The following is a 15532-nucleotide window of genomic DNA, read 5'->3' on the forward strand; positions in this document are numbered from 1 at the left end:
CCAAGTGCAGGGGCATGTGGCAGCATCTCTTTTGAGGGTGGCACGATGTCTCTTTGGCTCAGGTTGCTGGGGTCCATAGCTTTGACAACTGTGTGGTCCTTGGCAAATGCTCCAGGGTGTCAGCAGTGGCTGCAAGGGCTGCTTGTGTCCTCATTGGCACCTCCAGGCCCGGTGGCTAGGAGCTGGGGCAGACAGCAGTGGTGGCCAAAGCTGGTTGTGTGCACCTACTCAGCTGTAAAGGCCTGTGTAGTGGCAGGGGCTAGTTGCACAAATACATGTAGTGGTGGGATCCAAGGCAGGCAGCAAAGGCTGGGGCCGACTGTGGGTGCACTGGTTGTTGATGGTATTACCATGACTGCTCATTCTCACCATGGGCACACAGCAGTGGAGGCTGGTGGTGGAGGTCAAGCAGGGGATGTGTAGTTGCGCAGCTGGAGTGTCTGATGCCAGGTGAGCATGATGGTGCAGGCTAGTGACAGAAGACAGGACCTCATCCATGTTCACAAGCAGCTGTGGAGGCCCTGGCTATTGGCTTGCTCTCCTGTCGCTGCAGTCTCTTCCTGAACGTGTGCAGGCAGTGGAGGCTGGTGACAAGTGGCAGGTTGGCAACCTGCAAGTGCATAGCTCGAGGGGCTAGCTCCATGGCAGTGGGGATCAGCCACTGGGATCTGGGCTGGAGTCTTGCACTTGAGCAGCCACAGAGGCCTGGGCTGGCTGCTGGCGTGGTTCCTAGGTTCCAGAGGGGCTGAGTGGGGAGAGAACAGGACGGCCACAGGTTGGTGGCATCAACAAATGTCAATACAAGGGGTGGGTGAAAACTGGTAAAATCTGCAGGGATTCCATGGCAGCTGTGCTGGCCATTGGTTCCTTCACTGGTGAAAGCTGCTGGGTTTGTCTGTAGAGCGGGTCGCTGAGAACCATTCTTGTTCGTGCTGTGTGGCTACCATTGGTAGCGCCTGCTTTTCTTCCTTGTTCCTAGTTGTCTCTGTGTGTCCCTTTGTGTGGTGCTCCCAGCGGCAGGGGAACCTGTTTTATCCTGCTCTTCTTTCCTAGCAAAGGGAACTCTTTCTGGCTGGGGAGTTCCCTCTTGGCATTGAGCCTTGCCGGCCTGGGGGATGGGATGATGCCGGCAAAATGAAGCAGTCTTTTTTTTTTTTCTGTGTGGTTATTTTCAGGTTTTTTGTCCCACTGTGTTGCTGAAGTTTTGTAAGTAGACTCCAGAGCTGTCCCACAGCTGTTTTTGTTCATGGATAGCTGTTTCATTGTTGATCTTTGTGGAAGGATGGAGGTTGGGGTCTCCTTGCAGCCATTTTGATGACATTACTCTTGGCTTGGCTTTAGGGTCTGTTCTTCATCACAGTTGCTCCCTGGAAAGTGGTACCCTTTGAAGTGATTTTAGAAAGCCAGGGGCGTCTGGGTGGCTCCGTCGGTTAAGCGTCTCGTCTGCCTTCGGCTCAGGTCATGATCATGGGGTCCTGGGATCGAGCCCTGTGTAGGGCTCCCTGCTCAGTGGGGAGCCTGCTTCTCCCTCTGCCTCTCCCCCTGCTTGTGTTCTCTCTGTCTCTCTCTCACTCTCTCTCTCAAATAAGTAAATAAAATCTTTAAAAAAAAAACCCAAAGTGATTTTTAGAAAGCCATACTTTTATTGTAGCAGCAGAAGAGTAACGTCTTCTTGAATGCCTACCTGGTGGCAGGCCTTGTGCAAGTTCTTTTCAGCCATTCCAAGCAATAGGTATTAGCACTGCATTTTGCCCATAAAAGAAACTGAGGCCCAGAAAAGTTAAGTTACTTCCTCAAGGTCACAGTGCTGCTAGTAAGTGCCAGACCTAGGATTAGAACCCACATAGTCTGACCCAGAGCTCTTGTGCTTAACCATCTAGCTAAACTGCTTTTATCTTTTTCTGGTAAGAGGAGTTATTAAAAATAAAGGTAATCATTATTTGCAGTTATTAAAAATAAAAATGTGAGGTATAATATCCTAAAGCATGAAATGGAGGAGTATGGTACAAGGATGATTAAGAGATTTAATATCCACTTAAGCAGATTATCCAAGGGTGCAGGTTTGTGATTTATGTCACCCTCTAGGGTAGTGTGGGGGTGATTTGCCAAATGGCTTATTGGCTGGTATATCTTAGATATTTCACTGACATGCATGAAGTTGGAGATGTAGGTCCCAAACCTGAATGATCACCAGAGTCACTTGTGGAACATAACATTGTAGTTTCTGTGGCCCTTTCCAAGATTCCAGGGTGGATCCCCAGGATTTGTAATTTTTTTTTAAAGATTTATTTATTAGAATGCACACACGCATGCAGGGAAAGGGGCAGAGGGAGAGAATCTTCAAGCAGATGCCCCCGCTGAGCATGGAGCTCGACTGAGGCCTGATCTCACGACCCTGAGATTATGACCTGAGCCGAAACCAAGAATCTTACGCTTAACCTACTGAGCCACCCAGGCACTCCTGGGATTTGTAGTTTTGAGCAGCCTTTCAGATGCTTCTGATGGTTACTATTAGAGCCTTTTACCCAGTCACATTGGTACATGGTGGGCACATTTTATGACAGAATCCAGGTCCAGAGAGATCTTGATTTGATGGAGTGATACACTGAATTTAACAACATCAAGAAGGGGGAAAAGAAAGCATGGATGACAGGTGGTATGGAGCTAGAGTTTCAGACGTATATACACATATGTATTCCAGTAAAATTTTGTTTCTTTTGAATCTTGCCATTGGTGATTATATTATAAACAATAATTCATCTATCGTTCTCTTAACTAGAAAACTTGATTTGGTTGAGTGAAGATCTTTTATCACTACTGTGGTAGGAAGAATTTCAGAATCAGCCTCAGGTTCTTTTACCAAACCCTCTTCATCCCCTGCATCAGTTGAAATTAGAGCCCAGTGAACCCTGATTACTGAGAGTAGTGAACGTTGAAACTTTTGGTTGGACTGTACAGAGTCCGTAATCTTCGCCTGCCCTGGAAGAGGAGCCGCATATTCTGCCCTACTCACAAGGTCATGATTGTCACTTTGTGGCCAAACAGCTCAATTTCTGTATCATTTCCCTCTCAGTCAGTGAAGATCACCCTATAATTTAGGACTTTCCTTCTCATTCTTACCTACTTTTTGGGTCACAGAGAAGATTTTTGTGAATTTTCTTTCTTAAAAAAATTGCTAGAGTGTTTTATTTTTATTCATATTATTTTGGTGTAAGCTGTGTGCCAAAAAATGACATTTAATACTTTCTTGTCTTAAAAAAAAAAGTTTCATATGTTTTTTTTTCCTCCCCCCCCGCCCCCCAGTAAATATTTGCAGTTCTTTTGTGCATGAGGCATTGTGCTAAGCATCAGGGTACAGTGATGAATAAAACAGCTGTGGTGCCTGTTCTCAATATAGAGGTTCATTTAGTGATGAAGATGGAGAAACAATACATGAATAAATAGGTAAAAAACAGCTATGGAAGAAGCAAAAAATAGAGAATAACCTGAGAAGGCCTATTTTCGGTAGGATGGCTAGGGAAGGCTGCGCTGAGGTAATGTTTCAGGTGAGATTTGAAACGCTGTATAAAGGGAGAACATGTATGAAGGTCTTGAGATGGGTTGAGGAGGAACTGGCTTACAACTGAGATGAGATCAGGGTGAAGCTACTTTGGGGGAGGGATAGATGCAGGTGTTTATTGATTGTAGTAGAAGTGCAGTGAGAAACTAGCACTGGATTGTTAGAAGGATAACGCATCTGTGTGGGGCATGGTTGAAGGGTGTAAGCTGAGCACTGGGAAATTAGTTAAGAGGCTGCTGTGTACTAGGCAGGAGAGGTTGCTGGAGGCTTGGATCAGTGTGGTTGCAGCTGAGAGGGAGAGACGTAGAATGATTCAACAAGTATTTTAGAGGTAGTAAGGAAAGAGCTTGCAGGTAGGTTGGATGTATGAACACGGTGAGGAAGGAAGAAGAATCAGTTATGCCACCAAGATTTTGGGAGTGACCAACTAGATGGAGATTAAAGCTACTTACTGAAGATTTGAGGATTGTAGAAGGCTTTTTTGGGGAGGGTATCTTTTGGACATAAGTTTGAAACCAAGTTGAGGAGTGGAATAGTTGTTAGGACAGATGGGTTTGTTTTTCAGAGAAGAGGCTTCAGCTGTGGATAGAAATATAAATGAGACATCAGTACAAAAAAAATGGAATTTAAACCCTGGAGTGGATGAGATAATTTAAGATAGTATAGGGAAGGCAGAGGGCTCAGGTGTTAACCTTGAGGCAGGCACTCTGTCATGTAGATGCTGGGGGGAGAAGGAGACTGATAAACAGGAGGCAGGAGGAACCCCAAGAACATGCAGGGCTGGGAGTAAGTGAAGAAAATGTTGCCAGGAGGAAGAAGTGGTCTAGTATGCTAGATGCTCCTTGAGATGATGAGTAAGGGGAGGACAGTGTTTGCTTATCATGATTAACAACATGGAAGCCTTTGGGGAGTTTTGCAGGAGTTTGGTGGGCAGATGCTGATTGGAATAGGCAGATGAGGGAATGGAGTTTATAAGGAAGGGGGGTGATGAGCACAGACTGTTGATAATGTCTGTATGTCTGTGAAGGCGTTGGGGCCCGGGAAGGGAATCGTGGGGCTAAGGGAAGCATTGGAGTTTGATTTGATGTTTTAGATGGGATATCATGTTAAGTTGAACCATAGGAAATTGGTGAATTTTACTATTTTGATTTATGAGAATGACAAATTTCATATAGCTTGACCTGAAGTTACACGTTACACAATTGAGAATGAGTTACTTTTAAAAAGGGAGTTTGATGAAGCAGTGTTGAGAGAGTTTTAACCAAAAGAATACCAGCCTTTGAGCTGTTGAGAGAGATGGGTTTGGAGCTCACCAGTTAAGTGTTGGCCTTTGAAGTGGGGAATGGGAAGGCATGCATTTTTTTTTTTTTCTACTCTAACAGGAAGGAAGATGCTGATGTGCAGATTCAGCCGAGCTTGAGTGATCACAGTGATGCCAATTCCAGCAGCTAGTGCTTACTTGGGGCAAATAATTATGTCATAAGCTTTCAGATTTAGCTGTAGGTGTACATTGATTTTGTTCGTAGGACTGAGTGGGTTCTGATCCTGTTTTGCCTGTAGTAGGCTCTAAATTTTCTCTCTCAAAAGTCATTTGTATGAGTGATATTTTTTTTTTGCTCAATTTTTCTCTTTCATCAAAAGCAAAGTAAATCAAATATCATGATTTCCTTCTCCACTCTTCCACCGTGCAACACCATGGCCTCCCCATAGAACTGATTAGCGAATCAAAGAATAAAATGGTTTTCTCACAAATGATTTTCTTACCCTACAGAAAATTGTCTTTTTCAGTATTACTCTCAGTATTCCTTGACTTGTCAGTGTAATTGAAACATTATCTATGATTTCTGTTACTTTAATGCAGACTACAAGCATATCCTTTTAAGGCCATACCACTCTTCTCTGTCGTATATACACAATTTGCTTATGAGGTGTGTATATTTCAAGAATTTCAGCCGTTTGAGGGGAGATTTTATTCCACTGCATAATGTAGTATAAAAAATTATTTTCATTAGACCATTCTGCTGACATATCCCCAGACCACAATTTTCTCCATGGAATTAGTAATTCGGTATAGAATTCCAGGTACTGATCATTAATTGTATCTTTAAAGCTACAATGAGATCGAAAGTCATCTTCGGTGCCTGCCGGATTGTTTTTCTCAAAACATCTCTCTCCTGTAGTGTTTATTTTGAATAATGCTCTCATCCATGGGTTATGGGACTAAGGCCATTGTAAGAATATTCCTGGATAGAGCCCTCTTCTTTCTCAGTGTGTGCTTGTTGAACTGTATGCATGGCTCCAAAATTATCTTCTCCTGATACAGAAAGGTCTGGAGAAATGCAGGCACTCCTGTATTAATTTGTACACTGCAAGTTTATCAGATGATAAAACCGGCAGCATCTTAAAAGCTCTAGGGTGCTGGTATTTTAGACTAAGTTTTACTTTATGGAGGAGGGTAGCTTTACTAGAGGCAAGACAAGTCAACATGTTCTAATTCTGCTTGGAATCAGAGGAACTTGATTTACTGTTGTTACCTGCTGTGGTAGAAATTGCAAGCATCACTGAAGTAGACTTGTATCTTCAGTATTGGAAATATTCAACAGAATTCATCAGAAGTGATTTCAAAAAGCTGTGGTCTCGGTGTTTTGATAATAAGTGAAGAAAAGTTTTTCCCTTATTTCAGACAGCCTTTGATAGCATGTCTGTTTAGAAAAATAAATTTAGATGAGTTAGCTGCATGCCTGACTCTCGTATATTTTAAGCTTCTTTGGGTGAGCTTTGGGTCATGCCAAGGGGACTCACTTTGGCCTTTCTGCTGAGAACCACTCAACCAGCATCAATGTCTGCTGATGAAGAAGGGTTTGTAGTATGATACTGCTCAATAGCTTTGCTGACCTGGAATCTACATGGTTCAACCAGCTCCTCTCTTTGAGCCCTGAACTGGTGTTGCACTGATGCATCCTGTTTCCTTTGCTGTGCCGTGTCTAGTCATGAACTGATGCAGGTTCTCTCTTGCTTTTCACTAGAGGAAATGGGGCTTGTCTTACAGGATGAGTTCTGTGTTAAAACCTTGTACTTCCGGCTTCTGTATAATATGCTGATAAATACACTTCAGAGTTCTACCTCTTGGAGACCTAGCATGCCACCCCAGAGGAGATAGTTGGCTTATAGAACTGCGGTTTTGACACACAGGGTCTGTGTCTGTCCCATGCTTGTAAGTAGGCCTGGGAGAGCATCTTTCAGGTGTGTGGAGGCCGTCTTAATGTTTCTTTTCTCTAGCTTTGGATATTTGTCCCCAGTGTCATCTTTTCTCCCACCTCCCTCCTCCCCACAAAGATAATGGCCTGCTGACTTGCCTCTAATTTTGGATACTTCTTTTCTCATTCCAAGATACCTTCTCTAGCCCCTTCAGACCTCTGTCAGTTTCCCACAGTTTGCTCCAGGGGGCTTCCCCTGATAGACACCAGTCTGCTGACCTCTCCCCTCCCCTTGTTGAACTGGCCTCTAACCAGGAAGTGTAGAGTCCCTTTTCCCTCCTGGCTTCCCTATTACAAAGTCAGCAGCTATTCATAACAGACGAAAGAAGAATGTAAATACCCATGACCAGTTTTTACCATCTTGATTATGGTCTTCCATAATTTTTTTTTCCAAAAGGATGATACCAAATTACTATTTTTTTATGCATGCTTTTTAAACTTTTTCTCTACTGTATCTTCTGAAAGTACCTTCCCATATATTTCTGTTTTTTTTTTTTTTTAATATAATACATTATTTGTTTCAGGGGTACAGGTCTGTGATTCACATATTTCTGTTTTTAAGGAATTAATATTTCTAAATTTTCAGTGACTGAAAACATTTCCATGATATAGATGTACCATTTGACCAGTTCTTTACCTTTGGACATTCAGGTGTTTTTTTTCCCTTCCTCTTTCTTACTGTCTTCCTGTTACTTCATTCCTTCTTCTTTCTGTCTTCCTGTTATTTACTGGTGGTAGAACTTTTGTTTTTGGGTGTCCAGAGTTATTTGTTCGCTGGGCATAGAGTTATTTTATTAAACCCTAGTGTGGACTTTGGGTAGGCTGTTGCTTGTGAGAGTGCCACTTTTTGTGTTCAGGTATGGACCCATATCTTATGTGTATCTGTCTTCCCAGCATGTAGCATTTGCCTGGTACAGTGGGTGCTCACTAAGAATTATTGTTGAGTTCCAGAAATATAAGGGCCATGGGACAAATATTTAAGTATTTACCACGTATTTAAGGCCCTGTATATAGGAATGAACAAGACAAAGATTGTCCTTGCTCTCATAAGCTGAAATACTACTCTCTACAACAAGGTTTATGTTATAAAGATGACAAGCCTCTTAATGTGAGGATCAATTAAAAAACCTTAAAGTTGGGGCACCTGGGTGGCTCAGTCGGTTAAGGGTCTGCCTTCAGCTTAGGTTGTGATCCCAGGGTCCTGGGATCAAGCCCCACATCAGGCTCCCTGCCCCTCCCCCTCCACTCCTGCTCTGTCTCTAGCTTTCTCTCTGTCAAATAAATAAAATCTTAAAAAAAAAAAAAAACCCTTAAAGTCACACAATGTAGGAGAAGCAGTCTACGTGACCTATAGCGTGGTTACTTTTCATGCATGTGGCTAATTGAGGGTTGACTAATTGATTTTCCTGTAGATGATATTTCTTATTTAGGATTGTCCACTAGGGTTACTACAATGGAATGATTTTTTTCAGGTGCATACTTTTTGACCCTTTCAAGTAACTAGAATCAGTTAACTAAAATTTAAAATTTCATACCTGAACATAATATGTTATACTTAGCTATTATAGAGAACTCAACAGATCTTTTAGGATTGGGTTTGGGGGCAATAGGAAATATATCCCAAAATATTTTTGGTTTTTCTCTTGCACATTTTAAAATATGATTAAACAAAGATTGCAGCCACGGAGATTTTTTGTTGTAAATTGGTGTTTCAACACTGCCAGCCGTCCACGCTTTTTGTGGTCCCACTTATAAAAGTGGAAAGTGAAGGGTGAGTGGCTGCCCTCTTGGGCAGGCACATAATTTAAAAAAAAAAAATGTGTGTGCCCCAGCAGAGCTATATTAGAGTTTCATATAGCTGCCTTTTTCTTTTTTATTGTAGGGCCAGCTCTCAATGTTGCAAGAAAAAATAGACCATTTGGAGCGTTTGCTAGCTGAGAATAATGAGATCATCTCAAACATTAGAGACTCGGTCATCAATTTGAGTGAGTCTGTGGAGGATGGTCCAAAAAGTTCACAAGGCAATTTCAGCCAAGATGCTGGCGCACCTCTTCTGCCATCAAAACAGTTGTCCCTTGTAGTGGACCCTGAAGACTGTTCGTTCGCTTTGCAAAGTGGAAGTCGGAATTCAGATGTGCAGGTAATGTATGCATTCGTTAATGATCATTGGGATTTCCTTGCTTTTCTTTCTTTTTTGATCTGGTGTCTGTTTTAACTTAGTAAGTTGCTTAAACTCTGGATTCTAGTTTCTGTTTTTGTAAAGTGACTGGATTAGTCACATGACCATTAAAGTTGTTTTTAGTGATAAAATTCTGTAATTCTTTATTTCCCTAATTATTTTTTTTTATTTTATACTTTGTGATTATGGCCTTTTTGTATGCTTTTTAGGTCTTATTTTGTCTAGTAGATGAAGACTTTTAGAGGTTTAAATTTGACCAAAGAGATTTTCTTATCTTCCTATTAAGAGTATAAGAAAAGCCTTATTCTTACTATATATCTTTTATACATTATAGGTTTCACACAGTGTAGGGTTCGATACCTTCTGCTGAATATCTCTTTGTGAGAGAGGGAAGGGAAATATTCTAGAGCTGTGCTGTTCAGTATGAAAGTCACTGTCCACGTGTGGCTCCTGAGCACTTGAAATGTGGCTAGTTTGAATTGAGATGTGTTCTAAGTGTTGAAGACTTACTATGAAAACGAATACAAAATACTTTGTTTCATTTTACATATATGTGGAGATAATATTATGAGTATATTGGATTAAATAAAATGTATCCTTTAAATTAATTTCACTTATTTCATTTTACTAGACAGTTTGAAATTACGGATTTGCCTTGCATTCTGTTTCTCTTGGATAGCGCTTTTCTAGAGGGTGGTGGAGTTGTAAACTAGGATAAGAAAGGACTTCTGCTTTTCTTAAATTTAAGGTGTGTCAAATGTGCTCTGTTCTGCCAGTTAGCAGAGAGCTGTGTTTAACCTGTACCTTAGACCTGAGCTCAAACTTGGTGATGAGTCTGTAAAGGGCAAATATTTTACAGTTGGACAAAATGGGTTGGCTCTGGCCTTGCTTTGGAGTAGATGTTTCTACTAACTTCTGGGGACAGAGAATGTGATAGGATCTTGAAGCCCGTGGCTCACAGACCAAGCCAGCAGCTGGAGACAGAGTTGGCCAAGCCTTGTGCCCATAATCTTATCAACTAGTGTGTGGTCAGGTTCCCACACTATCAGGATTCTGTGCTGTGAAGGTATATCTATTTTTGTGAGTCTTGGCTTTGTATAGGTTTTAAATAAGTACCTTTTAAAGGAGAACAACAAAACTCTTTTTGGAGGGGGTTGTTAAATCTGGGCTGGACAGAAACAGCCGTATTGCTGAAGAACCCCAGAAGGCAGGCAGAACGAGGCAGTGGGGTACAGGGCGAGCTGCAGGGTCGGAGAAAGAACCAGAAGGAATAACAGAGACTGTTAACACATCCTCCTTTCCAGCTGGTTCCCTTTATTGACTCATCCTTGGGAGCATTTTATTTTATTTATTAAAGTCATACATTCTGAAGTGAGAGATATGTTGTTGCCTTAAAATACTTTGCATTCACTTTTTACATAATTTGCTCGGTATCTTTAAGTTTTTTTGTAACCCGCTTATATATTTTATAATATATAGTGATTTTTATGTAATTAAAATTTTATATATAATTTTTACATAATTTAAATTTTACCAAAGTCAAATTTTGGTAAAATCAGTTTTGTGTTCTTTGTCACATTTAGTATTATAGAGGATATGAAAAATACCAGCTTTTAGGTTTTTTTTTTTCTGCAATATTTTTTCCTTTGTGTCCAAAAAGATTATTACCTCGGACTACTACATTGGAAACATAGAGAGCATTTGAACATTTAAAAATTTCCATTTTTACATGATTATGCCTCATCGACTCAGTTGTAGTTTTAGTTTTAGAATGAAAAAGGTGAACATAACATTTGCTAAATGAAGGAACAGCTGTAGATGCATTTCCATTCAGATACAGATTTTAAAATATATGTGATTAATTGTAAAATAAAGACAACTCAAAGTAAAAAAAATCATCAGTATTGCTTGTGAAAATGCTGAAATATTTGGTCATAATCACATTTCATCAAGAAATTTTTTCTTTGCTGTTTAGTTCCTATCAGTTTCCACTAAAATGTATTAGAAGAAAAGCAGGGCAAGAAGGAATTGAATGAAATTATTTTTCATTAGAAGCAGATGGAGGAGGGGCTTATTTATCAGGATAGTTAAGTAACACAGTAGCATTTTAAGAATTTGAATGGTAATTAAATGTTTTCTGCCTTAAACTGTTCAGTTAATGTCTACAGAAATAGTTTTATCTAGTAAAATACATACACAGTGACTAGCTTTGAGCAAATATTTTCCAACATTAAGTTCAAATTAAAAATGGTAATACATGGTTAAATTTACTCTTTTTTCCCCTATATTTTGTCTTTTGTATTTTTAGATGTTGGATGTTTACAGTCTAATTCCTTTTGACAATCCAGATGGTGGAGTTTGGAAACAAGGATTTGACATTAGCTATTTATTTAATGAATGGGACTCTAAGCCCCTTCAAGTCTTTGTGGTGCCTCATTCCCATAATGACCCAGGTAAAATTTACACTTCAAAAAAACTACAGGTTATTAAGCCCCTGTACACACAGAGTATTTTAATGAGAATCTGGTAGAGCTGATTTCTCAAGTTTTTGAGACACTATTTGCTGACTTGTTCCAGCAACGTATTCCTTTTATTTTGAGTTTTTATCAATTTATGTGCCATTCATGGATAGTACTTGTGCGATGTGAAATAGCAATAAACACAAGAAGGTCTTTGTTTTGGGGATGAAAAGTTGAATTCACTTAAGGTGCTGACTGTTCATCGTAGTTACTTCTTGTAAAATACTGCGTGGGAGAATTATTTTGTGTTCATAAACTGTGCACTAAAAAATGCAGAATTCTCATGGGAACGTTTGAATCTTTAAAATGGAAAAGCAATGTAAAGTGGTTAAGAGCCTTGGTCAGGTGGACATGAGTGTGGAGTCCCAACCCCATGGTGTGAGACAACTTTAGGCAAGTTACAGAATGTGAAAGTAAGTATTTTCGCAGGTAGAATCAGAATAAAGTATCTACTTTATAAGATGAGTTGTAAAAGCGTGATGCATGGCCCCGGTAACTCCTGTCATTATCATTATTGTTATTATTTCATATGACAGCTTTTGTTATTTATTGGGGCTGGAGACCTTTTCCTCCAAGGTAAGGGAAAATTGCTAAAATTACAGTGGGAAATATGATTCAATGTATAGATTTGTTAGTGTGAGTACACTGGCACAGAGTAAATACTTCATGAATTCTCTTGCAGAATTTTTTGGGGAATGTACTTCAAAAGACTTCCTTTGAGGACTGACTTACGCTTCTATTTGTTACTTTTCTCAATTTTTCCATTTCATCATTACTAATCAGAGGCACCATTATTCACCTAGTACTTTGAAGGTTTTTTTCTTTACTCCCAGCATTCATTTATCTCTGACTTATATCCTTTCCCATTGATTTATTGGCATATGTTCCCTTCTGTTTCTAAGACAGTAGAACTTGTTGCTTTAGGTCTGGACACATGATTTGGTGAAGTTGTGTGTGTCTGTGTGTGCGTACACACGTGTGCTGCTTTGGATGTGAAAGGTACTCGGACAGTTTGGATGCTGAAATGTTTGAATTTCCATAAAACTTCAAAATTCAGTATGTACAGAGGTCTGAAATATGTGAAATCAATATTATTTTGGAAATTTGTGATGAGCATATGTCACACCAGCTTCTGACTTGGTTTCTCTGTCTTTGGTCTTAATGTCTTTATCTTTTCTTACAAATACCCATCCATCTTATTAACCTTTCCTCTTAAATGTTTGGCATCTTCTTCCTCCTTAATCTTCGCCTGTCCCTTCAAATCCAAACTCCGATGGCCAGGCATCATGGAAAGACTGCAGGGATCTGGAGCCAGGCAGAATGAGGCAGGCATCCTGGCTTGGCTGTATACTGGCCCCAAGTCCTTTGGGCACATTTGTGTGTCTGTCAAATGCAGATCATATGGTAGATCATCTTAAAGCAGGAGTTAGTTATCAAGTAAATACAAAAGGTGATGAAAATCACACGTAATTAAAATTCCTTTAGCTATTTACTTACTTGTATGCCAGATTAAATAGTACATTTGCATGTAGGGTATGTGTACTGAAAAACAGGTCTTTGTTTATATCTAGACTTACAGTGAGGTGAGGTGCTCACACTTGATACGTGGGATCTGAGTTTGCCTGTAGGACTACAGATGATTGATTTTCTCTGTAAATCTCATTCACTCTGAAATATTCCCTTATTGAGTGAAATGGTGGCAGAGCCCCTGTAGTATTTAAATTGTTCTCTCCTTTCTTCTCTGCCAGTTCATTTCTTGTCTCTTAATTGGGTGTGTGATGTGATTCCATTGTATCCAGTTTCTTATAGGGTCGTCAATACACTTTGCAGTATGTCTTGCAAGTCCTCATGTGAACCCATTTCTCCAACCTTTTAGATTTTTTAAAGACTTTTATTGTCTCTTCCCCTTTTCTGCCATCCTCAGTTTCCACCAATCTCATTTCTTGTAATTCTAGAACACGCACGCTTAACTGTAATAATAAAATCTGTGGTTTACCAGGCAGTGTGCCAAATGTTTTATAAACATTGAGTGCTCAAAACAACCCTAGAAGGTGAGTGCCACTATTCCTGATGAAGGCGTTACCAACTTGTCAGACTTCCAGGGGCAGTAAGTGGCACCACAAGAATTCCTTGTTACTTTACCTGGACCTCCCACCTGAGTACACTCAAGGGACAGAGAACATGTGCCTCCTGTTCAGTCTGTCTCATTGCCTAGCCCAACACGTGGCATATAGTAATCGCTAAATAAGAGACGAGGCCTTCCCGACCTGTCTCCATGCCCCTCTGAAGCTTCTTGAACCTTCCATACTTGCACACAGGCAGAGATGTCAACGTTTACAGCACTTCTGCTTTGTCTCCTCACTAGAATGCAAGCTCAGTGAGGGCTCACACTTTGTCTTATAACCAGCAGGTCACTAATGCCCAGAAGAGTCAGCAGCACATGGTACTGACTCATTCGGTTCAATAAAATAGTGAACCAGGGAATGTGATTCTGCAGACTCAGATGAAACATTGGACCTTGACATTCACATTTCTTTAGCTTCCCTCCATCTCTTCTTCCTGTTGTCTTATTTCTGTTCCTTAAAAAAAATATATTTAAAATGTGCTTTGTAATTTTAAATACAAACAGCAGATGATATGAAGCTCTTCAAGGGCAGGGATTACCTATGCCTTTGAGATTTTGTTTGTTTGCCTTAGGGGTTCCCGCTGTAGTTAATGTGTTGTTCCGTGAGGAGATTTCTCTAATCATTGGTCCTGACTGCTCTAAGTGAATCTGTCTGTTGGTATCTTAGCAACCAGAGTTGAGTCTTTTTGTCTTAGTAAAAGATGTTAATGACCCTTACCCTCAGGCCCTCCTCCACTTGAGGAAGAAATAATAGTCTGACACTGACCTTTTATTTTTTTATTTTTTAAAGATTTTATTTATTTATTTGACAAAGAGAGACAGTGAGAGAGGGAACACAAGCAGGGGAAGTGGGAGAGGGAGAATCAGGCTTCCTGCCGAGCAGGGAGCCCAATGTGGGGCTCGATTCCAGGACCCGGCGGATTATGACCCTAGCCAAAGGCAGATGCTTAATGACTGAGCCACCCAGGCTCCCCCATGGACTTTTTGAAAGCGAAAGCGATAGCGATTTTTGCTACCAAGCAAAATAGAGAACAGAACCGCTGGCTTTTCTTGATAATTTTCACCGCTCCTTCACAAAAGTAGAGTTTAGGTAAGCTAAATTATTCTGTGAAGAAGTAAATCATTCAGATCATGAAGAAACCTCTTTTTCAGTGGAAGAAAAGAGATAAGTGTGTGCGCAAACATTCCAAGTCAAAATGTGACTCTGTAATGGGAAATCTTTGTATAATACTCCTAAATGAATGTGCAGTTAGGCGGTTTACTTTCTAAATGAGATTTATAGAGATTTGTTTGCATTTTCTGCAGCAACAGTTTAAAACAAACTTTAGCTTAGTGGTTTGTTTCATCGGAGTTTTGTCTGTTGGGGATAGGAATGTTTGAAATAGACTTATGAAAGATTCCTATATTGAGTTCCCTAACTTTAAGAATTCTGTTGCTGTGTTTTTATATATGTAGGTGTTTTTCTTTTTGGATCGAGTTCTGATATCTCACAAGACAGATAAATTTCAAATTATGTTTCGTATTTTAATTCCTAATCATGCCTTCTTCCAGTCTATGAGGACATGTAACAATTGTCATACAGTATTTTGTATGGTTTACATGAGTTAAAATTGGAAAGGAATTGTTAAGTAAATGCTGATAACTTTGTACTGTTACACTTTTGAAAAGTTTTGAATCATAGACCATGAAATTAAATGTTAGTTGATTGATACATGTTCATGTTATATTTAATAAGCTGATTAAAACAGCACCTTTGTATCTACAATCTTAATTCTTTCCTTCCCACTACTTAAACTGCCGAAATATTTAGTTAATTTTCCTTCAAAAAAGTCACAGTGTATAGAGAGTAGATAAGGTATACTAAATGGAAAGTTGGACCGCATATTGTTAGTT

General features: G+C 40.0%; 1 protein-coding gene across 2 annotated transcripts in view; it reads left to right on the plus strand.

Annotated features, from left to right (window-relative positions):
• The window catches only part of MAN2A1 (mannosidase alpha class 2A member 1), a 30078-nt gene extending 14841 nt beyond the window's left edge, over window positions 1-15237 (plus strand). For both annotated transcript variants that reach the window (XR_004681051.1, XM_035015027.1), the window contains exons 2-3: window positions 8699-8956; window positions 11304-15237. Coding sequence is in view for 1 of the 2 variants with exons in the window: in XM_035015027.1 (XP_034870918.1) it covers window positions 8699-8956; window positions 11304-11525 (480 nt within the window). In the remaining variant the exon portion in view is untranslated. The remainder of the gene's footprint in view (window positions 1-8698; window positions 8957-11303) is intronic.
• The last annotated feature ends 295 nt before the right edge of the window (window positions 15238-15532 follow it).

The sequence above is a fragment of the Mirounga leonina genome, unplaced genomic scaffold (genome assembly GCF_011800145.1).
Source record: "Mirounga leonina isolate KUSES-001 unplaced genomic scaffold, KU_Mleo_1.0 Mir_168, whole genome shotgun sequence".
In the NCBI taxonomy this organism is placed as follows: Eukaryota; Metazoa; Chordata; class Mammalia; order Carnivora; family Phocidae; genus Mirounga; species Mirounga leonina.